Source organism: Erythrolamprus reginae, chromosome 1, assembly GCF_031021105.1.
Source record: "Erythrolamprus reginae isolate rEryReg1 chromosome 1, rEryReg1.hap1, whole genome shotgun sequence".
Taxonomy (NCBI): domain Eukaryota; kingdom Metazoa; phylum Chordata; class Lepidosauria; order Squamata; family Dipsadidae; genus Erythrolamprus; species Erythrolamprus reginae.
Window position 1 is genome coordinate 181220798 of NC_091950.1, and position 16049 is coordinate 181236846.

Below are 16049 nucleotides of genomic sequence, written 5' to 3' on the forward strand. Positions count from 1 at the left end.
TGCTTTAGCTCAGACAGCGCTGGAAGACGGAACAAACTATCTACAGGAAATACAAGGTAGCCATTGCAAGATACAACAATTAGTACAGGGGATGGAAGGTATGCTGGTGCACTTATGCACGCCCTTTACTGACCTCTTAGGAATTGGGAGAGGTCAACAGTGGATAGTCTTAGACTCTACTCTAAGGGTAAAGTTTTGGGGGTTATGAGATGATACTACAGAGTCAGGTAGTTTATTGATGGCAACCTGAACGGGATCAACCTGTGTTGCAGCATTTCATGGCAAATCTCATTTATTTCTAACTATTAAGAATAAATCAGATGGGGGAGAGTTTAGGGTACATTTTAGACAGACGGGCTGGGGGGAGGTGCTGGAAGTGCCGGGAAAAACCAGGCACCTACTATCACATGTGGTGGACATGTCCATCAGTTAAGCAATTTTGGGGGGAAATTAGAAATATGATTGAAGGAATTATAGGGAAGGAAATAAATATAAGACCAGAACTCTTTTTATTGGGAATATTCAGGCAACATTTTACAAAGTACGATAGACATGTAATATTGCATATTACAACAGCGGCCAGAATCACGTATGCTCAATGTTGGAAGGAGGAACTCACACCCACAATCTACAATGTGATAACTAAAGTGTACCAGGTAGTTGAAATGACAAAACTGACTTATGAACTGCAAGATAGGGACATGGAAGACTTCCATAAAAGCTGGGACAGGTGGTATATCTGGGTTGCAAAAAATAAATTAGAATAAAAATTTAATTAATTAAAGTAAAACTAAAAAAAAAAAATTAGGAACCCCAATATCAAATTTAGAAGTAACAAACCCAAATAATATTTATATACATTAATATACCATAGCACCATTATACCATTGAAACAAGAAGGATATACGATTGATAAAATGATACGAAGATCATGGAAATGTATTTATGTAACCGATGTACAACAAAGCAGTAAAAGGAAGATTTTCCTTTGTAGATCAGACATAAGCTGCACACAAAATTCACTACTCCTCGATTAGTTCTAATTGTAAATAACGATATCAAATATGTAATACATAAAGCAGAGTGATTTATTTTCTTTCTTTTATCTTTTTTCACACTTATTTCTTTCTCTACTCACCTTTCTCTTTTTTCTTTACTTAACTCTTTGTGTATATACTGTTGTATTGTATGTACTGTTTTTTGTTATGTAATTTTAATGTAAATACTTAATAAAACTTTTTTCAAAAAAAAAAGAATAAATCAACTAAATGTAACATTGTTGTTCAAAAGAACACATGCCATTTTGAATGCTGCGACATTCCACAATATAGTGATTGTGTGATATACAAACCTGGATTAAATGGACCAGTGACTAGCTGGATTCTTTATTCAATTTATCTTTGATAAATGTGCAATTCACAGTGACAAGGAATGAGTTTCAAATGTCACTATGTTCTTATGCTGAAAATTCTTTCATTATACTGTACTGTATTTTCTTGGGCTAGTAAATACTTACTAGCAGTAGCTACCTTAATTTGGAACAAACTGAGCTAGGCTGAGAGAGATTGGATTTATGTAACATCATTACTTATGATTTGCTAAAGAAATCACAGTTGGTTGGGCTTATATACTAGGTCATACAAATCATGGTTTATTAATTACAACCATTGGGTTGCACAATATGCTAAAATAAAATAGGCCAATTTATGCTTTAATAAAATGAAATTGCTTTTATAGTAAATAATATGCTATGGTGAAAATGAAAGGAATCTTTTTTTCAAGTATTATAAAAATTCAAAAAAGAGCAGAGAGCATCCTAATGACAGGGTTTACTTAAATTCGCAAAAATATATATTTACAATCTATATTTATTTCTTTAACTAAAAATTAACAAAACTGAATAGTCATGATCTTAATACATAAATCTTTTTGTCTCTGAAATCTTTATGACAGGGAGGGAGGGAGGGAGGGAGGGAGGGAGGAAGGAAGGAAGGAAGGAAGGAAGGAAGGAAGGAAGGAAGGAAGGAAGGAAGGAAGGAAGGAAGGAAGTTTTATTGAAATGTTCATCTTGATGTCACAATGCAAACTCAAGTTCATAAATGCATTGTGATACTATGTGCAGGTATTTAAGACACATTTAAATTCTGTAATACTACATGTTTTATTGCTTTCTTCCACAGAAGACAAGAGCAAACCATATTCATATTGTTGCTAAATCTCCATAGTTGAACTATATATCCATGTAGCTTCCAGAAACCAACCAAAATTTAAAGATGTTTTAGTTTTATTCTGTGTTGCTAATAATTTTATAAACTGCTTCAAACAGAGGTATAAAAAGACAAATGAGTAAATAGAAAAGAAAGGTTTAAAAAAGTTTCAACTGGCATTCACAAATTGCACAAACCCCATAAGCATCAATACTCAATCAAAGTGATATTACTAATTAATGGCACAAGTTCAGATCCATTGTTCAGCTAGTTTTACAATCCAATTGTTAATCCTGTTACTAATTAGCAATCTTTGCTGACTTCCTGTTTTCATCCATACTTTGCCTAATGCAATGGTTCTCAACCTTCCTAATGCTGTGACCATTTAATACAGCCATAAAATAATAAAATTATTAGGAAACTCAGGGGTAGTTTCCAACTTACCTCACTGCTGGTTTGCTTCCTCCTGTGATGCATGAACGTGCCTTGTGGGCGTGTGGGCGCTTTGCACACAGACGTATACACAGTGCCAATTTTTTTTTAAATGCAACACCCCACCCCCCACCCCCAAACACTAGATAATGACACAGGTGCAGTGCCGGAAATTCGGCTTCTGTGCATGCTCAGAAGTTCCCATGGTATATTTTTTTCTTTTTGGCAGTATTCTATTTGCATATGGGTGGACCCAACTGGAGACAGATATAGGAACAGTGTTGTGGTTCCTATCACAATCCTTGTGAAAGGTTCATTCAACCCACAAAGGGGTCGCAACCCAGAGATTAGAACTGCCCCCACCCTCCTTGCCTTTCGTAAACTCCTTAAAACCCACCTTTGCCGCCAGGCATGGGGGAATTGAAATATCTCTCCCGGGCCTATACAATTTATGTATGGTATGTCTGTGTGTATGTCTGCTTAATAATGGGTTTTTTAAAAAATGTTTTTAAATTATTAAATTTGTCATGAATTGTTTTATTGCTGTTGTAAGCTGCCCCGAGTCTTCGGAGAGGGGCGGCATACAAATCTAATAAATAATAATAATAATAATAACCCACAGGTTGAGAACCGCTGACCTAATGTCTAGTAGGATATACTTTAATGAATGCTACTTAGATTTTACGTAACATTTTTCTTGAACAGCTAGAATTGCATACAACATGCATCATAATTTATAGATACTTACCTTTAAAAGGATGTTAGCAGACTGTAATTTCTTCGCTTCAGTAATTGCATAGAGTTCTTCATAATCAACAGGTTTGTACTTTGAACTTTTAAGCTCATTTTTCACACGAACAACCAAATTGTCTAGTAGAGGCAAATCAACAATTCAGATTGTAAGAAATTTTGGACATTTGAAGTAAACAAAAATAAACATGATAGTTTTAAAAGTGTGATGTTAAGAGGAAAATTTACACTGTCTATACATTTTGTTTTTCTAAACAAAGTTGCAATTCATGAAAATGATTATGTTACAAATACAAAATAAGAAGTACTTTTTAAGTACTTCTTAAATATAGCAAAATATGCAGAAAACTACACAACCAAAACATTGAGGTTTTAATTTGATTGCTTAAATCACTTACTACTTAAAACTTACATCCATTTCCCTAACTGAAACTGGGGGGAAAGATAATAACAATTTGCCTTAGATCAGCGATAGGCCTATGGTTCACAAATTACATGCAGCTGTCTAGTTCCAGTTTTGTGACATCCTCTCAAAGACCAGAGGATGATAGCACTACAATTGTTCAATTTTGATGTTTATTATAGGCATAGTTATAGATCTGTAGTATCCAAACATTTCAAAGTTCTATGTTGGGATAAGGTACCATCAGTACGCTGATGATACCCAGTTATACATTTCCTCCCCATGCCAATTCAGTGAAGTGGTTGATGTGATGTGCCGGTGCCTGGAAGCTGTTAGGATCTGGATGAGAGCCAACAGGCTCAAGCTCAACCCAGACAGGACTGAGTGGTTCTGGGTATTCCCTCTGAAGGACTGTTCCATCTGTCCGTCCATTGTTCTGGGTGGGGAGGTTCTGACCCCCTCAGATAGGGTTCGTAACTTGGGTGTCCTCCTGGACCCACAGCTGAACCTTGAACACCATCTCTTGGCTGTGGCCAGGGGCAGACTACTGCCCGGATGGGGGGGAACACAGTGGGGTAGCGAAAATGGAGCTCCACCCCAGAGCACCCAATTTGCACTGAAAGATGTTGAAAGAAAATGCAGGGTCTCCTGTATAAGCCATGCCCACAGCGTGGTAGTAAAAATTTTGGTAGCCCTTCACTGGCCAGGGGGACCTTTGCCCAGGTTCGCCTGGTGTACCTGTTACAGCCCTATTTGGACCAGGACATCTTGCGCACAGTCACTCAGGCCCTCATCACCTCCCGTCTTGATTATGACAATGTGCTCTACATGGGGTGTTGAAGAGTGTTCAGAGACTGCAGATAGTTCAGAATGCAGCCGCGTGAGCTGTTATGGCTGTACCTCGGTACGCCCATATAACACCAATACTCCACATGCTGCACTGGCTACTGATTAGTCTCCGGTCACAATTCAAGGTGTTGGTTGTCACCTATAGAGCCCTACATGGCTTAGGGCCTGACTATTTACTGGATTGTCTCCTGCCACATACTTCCCAGAGGCCTATTAGATCATACAGAGTCGGCCTTCTCCTGGTCGCGTTGACTAAACAATGTAGGTTGGCAGGACCGTGGGGGAGGGCTTTTTCTGTTGCTGCCTCAGCTCTATGGAACCAACCCCCCCCCCCCCTGATGTTTGCACTGCTCCCACTCTACTGGCCTTTTGAAAAGCTGTTAAGACCTGGGTTTGCCGACAGGCCTGGAACCATGAACTTTAACATCTTATGTGCCCGAATTATGTTTGACTGGCATGTATATTTGTTAGATTGGTTCTAGGGCTTTTATAATAGGTTTGTTAGGGTTATAATGGGGTTTTAAATCTACTGTTGATGTTCGACTTCTTTTTATTTTATTTATTATTATTATATTGTTGTAAACTGCCCTGAGTCCTATGGGAGTGGGTGGCATAGAAGTCGAATAAATTAAATTAAATATTAATTAAATTAAACCCAAACTGCAAAATCTAATTCATTCAAAGAGAGGCATCTTTGTTTTTGCCCTAGTTGAATTTCTATTTCACTTCTTCTAGGCCTCTTAATTTAAAATGAACAACCAACCCCTACCGATAAGAAATGTTGTATAACCCTGATTTGGATTATTAATATTTGGTTCTGTCTAAGCACGTTATGTGAATAAAGTAAGAAAGTTGGGTCCACATTCATTAATGCTTAATCTAAATGCACTGACAATCATCCCATTGCTTTAAATAGATATGCGTTAAGCTTTACAAAAATTCAATCCAATCAATAGTAGAACACATGCCTTAAAGAAACCCATCATACTAAAATACATTGGAAAGCATCTAATAGAAATGAAGTAGCCTACAGGTAATCAGTCTTGCAAATTGGTTCTGACTAGCTCAGAGAAAATTAACTTATACCAACATATCTATTAAGGATGTATTGGAATGAATTCTCATAAATGTAATTCATGATGTTTCAGAATCTTTTTTTCCAATCTGATAATGTCAATACTATACATCTTGATCTTCTGGCAAAGCATATAATTTTAGCAATCTCAGCCTTTATTTTAAGGCAGTAAATTGCCGAACATGCTAATGGGAAATAGCAAACATATGTCCTTATACTAATTTTATATACTATCCAGTTTGCATCAGCAAACAATTCATTTATGAGTGTAATTCTAATCACATTGCTTGGAAATCAGCTCCATTGGGCACACTATTTTCCCTCCTGACTTCTCCTTTCTTCTTCGCTCATTTTTAAGCTATAGGGAAGAACAATAAAATCATCAAGGGTTCCCAAGTCTTTCGAAGTGCTAGATTTTATTCCTAAAAGTATTTCTCTTCCACCGTAGAGCAAAAGAACTATTGGCAGTTTAGAATGCACCTGCATAAAATGCAACCAACTCAATAGGTCAAACTTTATGAATGATAAATTCTACATACAGTACAGACAAATCCTTGACTTACAGCCACAACTGAGCTCCAAACTCCCATTGCTAAGCAAGACTGAATTAACTGAATCACTTCACCTGTTAAGCTACGGTAGTGATATGTTGTTAAGTGAGTCTGGTTTCCCCACTGACTTTATCTTTAAGAAGGTCAAAAAAGATGATCACTTGACCCAAGACACTGCAATCACAATAAATGCATGTCAGTTGCTAAGCATCGGAATTTTGATCGTATGACCATGGGGATGTTTCAACATTCCTGTGAAAAATGATCATAATTCACCTTTTTCAGTGTTGTCATAACTTCAAACAGCCACTAAAGGAATAGTGGTTCAGTTGAGGTCTACCTGTAATCTATGTGTAACTAAAATAATCACGTTGTAAGGAAAGCTAAAGTACATACATTGAAAAAGAGAACAATCGAAAGGTTTTTTTAATTACCTATATTGCTGTTTCTTTGAGTTGCAATAAGTCCTTGAAGATCTCTTTCACTCATCTTACACTGTTGAAAAATAAACATATTGCTTGTCAAAAAGTGACACCTTTCAATGTATTCATTTGATTTTTTTTTTTTTTGGTAAGGGAATTTATTTATACAGGACTTCCTTATTGATATAAAATCTATTCCAAGGACAGTTATTTTAGCTGTCGGGAGTACAGCTTTTGGATTTTTTTTTCTAATGGGCAAAGTTTATTAAAAGTTCAGCCAAGTGTTACAATATACTTCTGTAATAAAGCTGTTGACTTTACAAAATTTCTTGTTTGATTTTATTAATATTTACTTGCCCCAAACTCTCACTAAATCCAATAAGACTTTCTACCAAACACATGTGCCTAAGATCGCAGCCTTAGTAATGAAAGATTCAACCATTTGAGAATAAAAATCATAAGTCTTATACAAAATTTACAATGATATTAAACTCCAAAGATTAAAATAAAAGCTATAAAGATAGTTGTACACAGAGAAGGGGATGGGAGTATGAAACTGAATTTTCTCATAGTCCATATTTAACACTGCACTCATATATATATATGGATTCCTTTCTATTGGTGAATTTAAGTACCCAATAACTTTACAAATCTTCAGAGGATTTCTTACTTTCCTCATCACCTCTATTTACATGTATGAGACCATACACACAAAGTTGCACTCATATATAAGAGTCTGAGTTTATTCACTTCTTGAAGACGCATTCAAGATGACTCAAAAACCACTGGAATTTCAATGCCTATGAATAATTAAAATACTCATATTAATAAAAGGTATGCAAGTAACATGTATATTGAATAATGTCTGGAAAAAAATATAGCCCCTAAGATTTAACAACCTATTTCTCAGATAACCAATTTTTTGGCTTAGCTGGGCGGCAATGAGTGAAAAACTATTGTCTTGGGCTGCATATAAAAATATAATATACTTGTATAACATAAAATCATATACAGTGGTACCTCATCTTACGAACACCTCTTCTAACGAACTTTTCGAGATACGAACCCGATGTTTAAGATTTTTTTGCCTCTTCTTCCGAACTATTTTCACCTTACGAACCCAAGCCGCTGCTGCTGGGATGAAGGGGTTTCTTTTTTTTCCTTTTTTGAAGAAAGAAAAGGGAGGGGCAGCTTGGAGGGGGAAAGAGTTTGCATTTAAAAAAGTAGGAGAACAGCGTGCTTGCACAGGCACTGAAAGGGTGTCTTTTGAAGAAAGAAAAGGGAGGGGCGCCCCCCTTGCTTTTCTTCCTTCCCACTCACCCTTTAGCCTAGCCTTGCTTCTTCCACCCGCCCCCTTTACTGCTCCTCCCTGCCCTCTGTTCGCCTCCCTTCTAAAGTTTGGGATTTTCCTGAAGGATTTGCACGCATTATTTGCTTTTACATTGATTCCTATGGGAAACATTGTTTCGTCTTACGAATTTTTCACCTTACGAACCTCCTCCTGGAACCAATTAAGTCCGTATCATGAGGTACCACTCTACTAGGGTTTTAAAAAGTCATGTGGGACAGCATTACTTTTTAAACATATTTTTTTATTTTTTCACCAACTTCACATAGGTACACATTTATACATGTATCATAAATCATATCAAACATAATTATACATTTCTGTCCAAATTCCATAAAACAAATATCCTAACTTTGTAGCTTTTGTACTTTTATTGGGCATCTGTTTTCCCTCTATATTTCATACTACTCCCGTCCCTCCCTCTCTCTCCCTCTTTTCCCTCTTCCTTCTTTCTCCCTCTTTCCTCATCTATTGTTATTCTAATGCTGCCTCCTTGCCACCTATTTTTATTGCCTGGGTCTACCACCTTAAATTTTCAGTTTTCTTCCAAATTAATCACTATAGATTATCTTCCATACATATTCATTTTTTCTTGGCCTCCTTTCTTATTTATCCTTCAAATTTACCTTGTTTATGTTTTTAATTTCAGGTGACACCCCTCCCATTCCTCAATTTATATCTTTACTCATTTTATCTTTATTCTGTCATTTCTAAAAGCCCTACATTTCTGATCTTTTACCTTTTCATAACTCCCTTTCACCTTTATTACTCATTCTTATTTTAACTCATCCTCAATATTTAAACCAAATCTAATCTTATTGCTACACATTGGTTGGTAATGTTAATACTCTGTCCAAACAGTTAGGTTGGTATTAGATAAACAAGCAAACAATATAGTTGTATGGATTGGTGTAATATAGCTTTAAAATGTATTCTATGTTCTGATTGGCTGTAGTATTGCAAGTTGTCATAGGAGAGAGCTAGAGATTATGGCTTATTCTCTCTATTGTTTCATATAACTTTCCATCAATTCACTTAAATCATTACCTTTTCCATTGTCAAAATTTAATTTTAACCATCATGCACCAATCTGATATAAAATTATTGACTTATTTAAAAAACCTTTTAGCATAATAATTCTGCAAATTTTATGACATACCAACAATTGTATTTACTATAGTATAGTTTACATCATCACTATTCATAATTATATCTTCATATAACACTCTTCCATAAAACCTTACAACATAATTTATTACACACAGTTAATACCATTGATACAAATAAGACTACTGTATTACCAAATGTCTTATTACGCCTCTTTCATTCCATTAACCTCCCCTCTTCATCCATTTTCCTTTAGTCTCCCAAAAATTCTACTTCTTGCAAATTTTTCCCTTTTCCCCTTCTCTTAATTTTTCCTTTTCTTTCTTTTATTTTTATACATATTAATTCTCTTTTCTGAATTCCTTTTCCTCCTTTTAAATATATTATTTGTTGAACTCTCCTCACAATTCTGTCTAATCTCTTCTCCCTATTACCTCCTCTATCTTGATTGATTCTTTTGGGAGTGAAATTCCCCCTTTTCTTATCACTGTTAATCCCAGTGTAATTATCTATCTGTTTTTTATTATCAATCCTTTTTTTTCAATATACTTTCCTTGTTCCTCATTTTTATTTTTCAACAGTGTTCTAAATGTTTTGTAGACTCGGGGTGGCTCACAGCAGTGATAAAACAATATACCATAACAAATCTAATATTGACGGGTCCCGTCAACAAAACAATGTCATTTGGCAGGGCCCAGGGGAAGAGCCTTCTCTGTGGCGGCCCCGACCCTCTGGAACCAACTCCCCCGGAGATTAGAATTGCCCCCACCCTCCTCGCCTTTTGTAAGCTCCTAAAAATCCATCTCTGCCGTCAGGCATGGGGGAACTGAGATATTCTTTCCCCCTAAGCCTTTACAATTTATGCTTGTTTGTATGTATGTTTGGTTTTACAAATAAGGGGGTTTTTTTTAGGATTGGATTTACATGCTGTTTTTGTTGCTGTTGTTAGCCGCCCCGAGTCTGCGGAGAGGGGCGGCATACAAATCCAATAAATAATAATAATAATAATAATAATAATAATAATAATAATAGTCTAAAATAACAATTTACATTAAAAAGCTATAAAAACCCATTACATAAAAAGCATACAGACAAACATACCATACATAAAACTACATAGGCAAGGGGAGATGTCTCAGCTCCCCCATGCCTGATGGCAAAGGTGGGTATTAAAAGGTTTACGAAAGGCAATGAGGGTGGGGGCAGTCCTAATCTCTGGGGGGAGCTAGTTCCAGAGGGTCAGGGCCACCACAGAGAAGGCTCTTCCCCTGGGTCCCGGCAGCCGACATTGTTTAGTCGACGGGACCCGGAGAAGGCCAACTCTGTGGGCCCTAACTGGCCGCTGGGATTTGTGCGGCAGAAGGCGGTCTCACAGATATTCTGGTCCGGTGCCATGAAGGGTTTTATCAGTCATAACCAACACTTTGAATTGTGACCGGAAACTGATCGGCAACCAATGCAGACTACACTGTTTATGTAACATGGGCATACCTAAGGAAGCCCATGATTGCTCTCGCAGCTGCATTCTGCACGATCTGAAGTTTCTGAACACTCTTCAAAGGTAGCCCCATGTAAACAGCATTACAGTAGTCGAGCCTCGAGGTGATGAGGGCATAAGTGACTGTGAGCAGTGACTCCCGGTCCAAATAGGGCCGCAGTACTGAGGATAGAGAATTCTAGTTGCAGTCATTATATTTCGAATGAGATACTGAGTATGTTTATATGCTTTCTTTTTTACAATTCCAAGTAAGAACAGTTCTGGTTTAAAGTCTATGCGTTCTTGTGTGATTTCAATTATCCATTTGTGGATCATTTCCCCAAATTTCCTTACTTCTGGGCACGTCCCCAGGTTCTGTTTGTATTTCCAGCATTTTGTGATACATTTGGATACATTTTTGCCAATCTTGTCAGAAATAGGTGCCACACAGAACATTTTGTACATGGGTGTTTTTTTGTATGATGCTGCCACAATTAATTTGTAATTTTGGTCCCATATTATTTCCCAATGTTCCAATTCAATTTGGTATTCAAAATTTTGTACCCAGGTAATCATTACTTGTTTTACTTCTTCCATTTTAGCGTTCAATAGATAATTGTATATTTTTGATATCATTTTCTTCCTCCCTTCCTAATAATATTTTATTTAATTCTTGGTACTTGTATTGGAATCTGAATTGAGCTATATCTTTTTTATATTTCATTTGGATTTCGAGGTACAGCCACTAATCTATTTTTATCCCTATTTGTGTCAAATATTATCTGGATTTCAAGTTATTTTGTTCATATAAATTTGTTTATATATAATTTTTTAAATCCAGATCTAGTGCATTTGGGTATATTGTTACTTCCAGTGGAGATATCCATTTTCGGTATTTGCGTATAGTATTTTTTCTTAATTTCAATCCAGTCTGCAAGTAGAGTTCCCCTAATTTGGTGTTTCTGAAAATATCTGTGTTTTGTGTTTTTCATCCCATAGGAAATTATGGCAGTCTGTTTGTAGATCATGCCCTTATATGGTTTAGCAGTCTTCCAAATCTTTGATTTTTAAACAACTTGCTAAGTTAGGTAAGCGATATCTCTGTCCCATGGTTCTTACATAACAAAGACTACAGGCAGACCATATTTAACCATTTTTTGTAGTTATGATGATATGAAACAGTAATTCTACAACCATCGCAATGCTTGACACACCTCAGCCAATTCAAAAATAACCACCCTTAGAATTAGGATTGGGCTTTTTTTATTAATTCTGAATTTAGTCCTCTGAGGGACCTGATCCTACTATGTTTTTAAGATAACTTTATAACTTTCGTAGGATTAAATAATTAAGCTTACAAAATTAATAGATGTTCAGTCTGATTAAATCAAATTCTACAATTGTCATATAGAGAACTGCAAAGCATTACATATTTTGAAAAATTTGAATGAATGCATTTCATGAAAACTTATCATTAGTGTATAAGCTCAGCGAACAGCACTAATAAATTAAATTTGTATGAATTAACTTGTTTTTGTAATTCCAGTCATTAGTTAGCCAAAAGGAATATTTGATTATATCAATTTAAAAGAACTTCAGTGAAAACAACTATTTTGTGTGCTATTTTCCAAGGAGCTTATGCCATCATCTTCATTAATAAAAAGGTTGCTGTCTTTCCCAAATGGAGCAGGGCAATAACTAAACTGTATTAATTGATGTATTTAAAATAGTTTCATCTGGAGCCATACTGCATGAGCCATTAAGTAGATGCAAAAAGTAATCTTTGATTGGGCTAGTTGTGCAAAGTGGTTAATGTGGCAAACTGGATCCACTCCAATTCTAAAGTTTAAAAACAGATCCCCAGATAAACAAATTTATAGGTTATCTTTATATGCTAGTAAATATGCCCAATTAGGAAACAATCTGTGCAATAATCGATCTTAATTCCACTAAAAGCACTTTTAAATCCCATTCTTCTGGGCAAAGCATAATGCCGTGACAGTTTAAAAGATTACAGGATGTACATTTAAGCCTCCTTCCAATTTCTGGGTTATTTGTTTGGGTTTTTTTTCCTGCTTTACAAGTTGAAAAACACCTGTCTGACAATGCAACAATGAAAACTGCTGAAACTGGAAAGTCCAGGCTCCAGTTCTGTGTTGGCATCAGGAAATAGAAATTCTAACTGGAAAACTTAAACCTTCAGCAGTTCCATTGCACTCACACGTAACTGCGAAATTGCCTGAGTGCGGCTCAATGCCAGAACGTAAGGCAATTCCCCGTAAATTTGCACCTACAGCATAACTCCATATAGTTGTTATGTAGGAAATAATTACTCCACCAATCAAGTCTAAAGCTTGCCAACTTTATCTTTAGAATATTATTATTATTATTATTATTATTATTATTATTATTATTATTATTATTTATTGGATTTGTATGCCGCCCCTCTCCGCAGACTCAGCAAAAGAGAAGGCGATTTAGTATATCTGCCCCGGCATATGGACCAATACTGCTGTTTTTCTGATGGTTTAAATATTGAGATGGGGTTATAGAAATTAATATATGCCAAAGTATGAAAAGAACAGTTGTGAGTCTACAGTAATGGGTTGAGGGAGTGAGATAGATGAGAAGAATAAGAATAAAAAAAGAATGTGGGCATGCATAAAAGCCCAATGCTGTGCCTACTGTCCCTGTCCTACTGTCCTAATTGTCCAACTTTAACTGTAGCTACGTTGCTTATGTTTATGTATATACCAATACAGTACCTGCTAACTTGTACATGTTTATCGAATGAATGAATGAATGAATGAATGAATGAATGAATAAATAAATAAATAAATAAATAAATAAATAAATAAATAAATACAGTGATCCCCCGTTTATTGCGTCCCCAACCATTGCGAACAGGGTACTTCGCTATTTTTCAACCCGGAAGTCAAAAATACCATCTACGCATGCGTGCCGGGCACGCATGCGTAGATGGCAGCGGCTTCCCTGGGTCTTCCCCCTCTTGCTGGCGTCAGCGAGGAGTTTCCCCACCGCCCACGCAAACTCCTCGCTGCCGCCCGCCCTTCGCCCGCCCACGCCGTTCATTCTCGCCGCTTTTGAGCTGAGTCCGGGAGCGAATTCGCTTCCGGACTCAGCTCAAAACCGCCGATAGCAAGCGGCAAGGAACGGCTTGTCTCGGCGCTTTCGAGCTGTCAGCTCGAAAGCGCCGAGACAAGCCGTTCCTTGCCACTTGGTATCGCCGGTTTTGAGCTGAGTCCGGAAGCGAATTCGCTTCCGGACTCAGCTCAAAACCGCCGATAGCAAGCGGCAAGGAACGGCTTGTCTCGGCGCTTTCGAGCTGTCAGCTCGAAAGCGCCGAGACAAGCCGTTCCTTGCCGCTTGGTATCGCCGGTTTTGAGCTCAAAACCGCCGGTTTTCAGCTCAAAACCGGCGATAGCAAGCGGCAAGGAACGGCTTGTCTCGGCGCTTTCGAGCTGACAGCTCGAAAGCGCCGAGACAAGCCGTTCCTTGCCGCTTGCTATCGGCGGTTTTGAGCTGAAAACCGGCGGTTTTGAGCTCAAAACCGGCGATACCAAGCGGCAAGGAACGGCTTGTCTCGGCGCTTTCGAGCTGACAGCTCGAAAGCGCCGAGACAAGCCGTTCCTTGCCGCTTGCTATCGCCGGTTTTGAGCTGAGTCCGGAAGCGAATTCGCTTCCGGACTCAGCTCAAAACCGGCGATACCAAGCGCCCCCCGGACCCCCAACCCGGGTTTGGGGGGCTGCTAGGAAGCCCTCCATGCCGGCGGCAAACAGCCGCCCCGCCCCCAATCTTCGGCTCCTCGCTAGCGCTGTGGGAGTAAAAACACCGTCTGCACATGCGCAGACGGTGTTTTTACTTCCGCATCGCTACTTCGCGAAAACCCGCTCGTTGCGGGGGCTCCTGGAACGGAACCCTCGCAACGAGCGGGGGATCACTGTAAATCTGTTTCCATTACTGGTTCCAGCCTGAAATCATAATATTTTGGACAAAGCTGTCCAAAATTATTAGAATGGTAGCACAAACGCGAACTATCCTTTTTTCCTACCAAATTTTTTGATCACACATTTTAAAAAGATTAAATACACAAACACACACACACCAAACAAACAAATATCTTGGTTATCTTGGACTTAATCACTGGATAGTTCAGTGGATTTGCAGCTGGTTGAAGTGTAGACATCAGAGAGTTATTGTTAATGGTGAGAATTCTGAGCAGAGACAGGTTACAAGCGGTGTGCCACAAGGGTCTGTTCTGGGTCCTATTCTTTTTAATATGTTTGTGAGTGACATAGGGGAAGGTTTGGTAGGGAAGGTTTGCCTATTTGCCGATGACTCTAAAGTGTGCAATAGGGTTGATATTCCTGGACGTGTTTGTAATATGGTAAATGATTTAGCTTTACTAGATAAATGGTCAAAGCAATGGAAACTGCAGTTTAATGTTTACTAGATAAGTAGTTAAAGCAATGGAAACTGCAGTATGATGTTTCCAAATGTAAAATAATGCATTTGGGGAAAAGGAATCCTCAATCTGAGTATTGTATTGGCAGTTCTAGGTTAGCAAAAACTTCAGAAGAGAAGGATTTAGGGGTAGTGATTTCTGACAGTCTCAAAATGGGTGAACAGTGCAGTCAGGCGGTAGGAAAAGCAAGTAGAATGCTTGGCTGCATAGCTAGAGGTATAACAAGCAGGAAGAGGGAGATTGTGATCCCGGTATATAGAGCGCTAGTGAGACTACATTTGGAATACTGTGTTCAGTTCTGGAGACATCACCTACGAAAAGATATTGACAAAATTGAACGGGTCCAAAGACGGGCTACAAGAATGGTGGAAGATCTTAAGCATAAAATGTATCAGGAAAGACTTAATGAACTCAATCTGTATAGTCTGGAGCACAGAAGGAAAAGGGGGGACATGATCAAAACATTTTAAATATGTCACAGGGTTAAATAAGGTTCAGGAGGGAAGTGTTTTTAATAGGAAAGTGAACACAAGAACAAGGGGACACAATCTGAAGTTAGTTGAGGGAAAGATCAAAAGCAACATGAGAAAATATTATTTTACTGAAAGAGTAGTAGATCCTTGGAACAAACTTCCAGCAGATGTGGTTGGTAAATCCACAGTAACTGAATTTAAACATGCCTGGGAAAAACAAATATCCATCCTAAGATAAAATACAAAAAATAGTATAAGGGCAGACTAGATGGACCATGAGGTCTTTTTCTGCCATCAATCTTCTATGTTTCTGTTTCTAATATTCTGATAAGAAAGTTCTACCAGATGAAACATCCAGCCAGTGGCGGACAGCAGCCGGTGTGCCCAATTGTGCAACTCCGGTAGGAAAATCCAGGATACATGTGCAGCTGAGTTCCCCTGACCCGCCCCCATGCCCATCCAATGGGA

The 16049-nt window shown here is 37.9% G+C and overlaps 1 protein-coding gene across 1 annotated transcript in view; it reads right to left on the reverse strand.

Moving 5' to 3' along the window:
- CCDC148 (coiled-coil domain containing 148) overlaps positions 1–16049 on the reverse strand; it is a 205830-nt gene that overhangs the window by 133622 nt on the left and 56159 nt on the right. The window contains exons 3-4 of the mRNA XM_070731569.1: positions 6702–6762; positions 3388–3509 (exon numbers count right to left, since the gene is read on the reverse strand). Coding sequence (XP_070587670.1) covers positions 3388–3509; positions 6702–6762 — 183 coding nt within the window. The remainder of the gene's footprint in view (positions 1–3387; positions 3510–6701; positions 6763–16049) is intronic.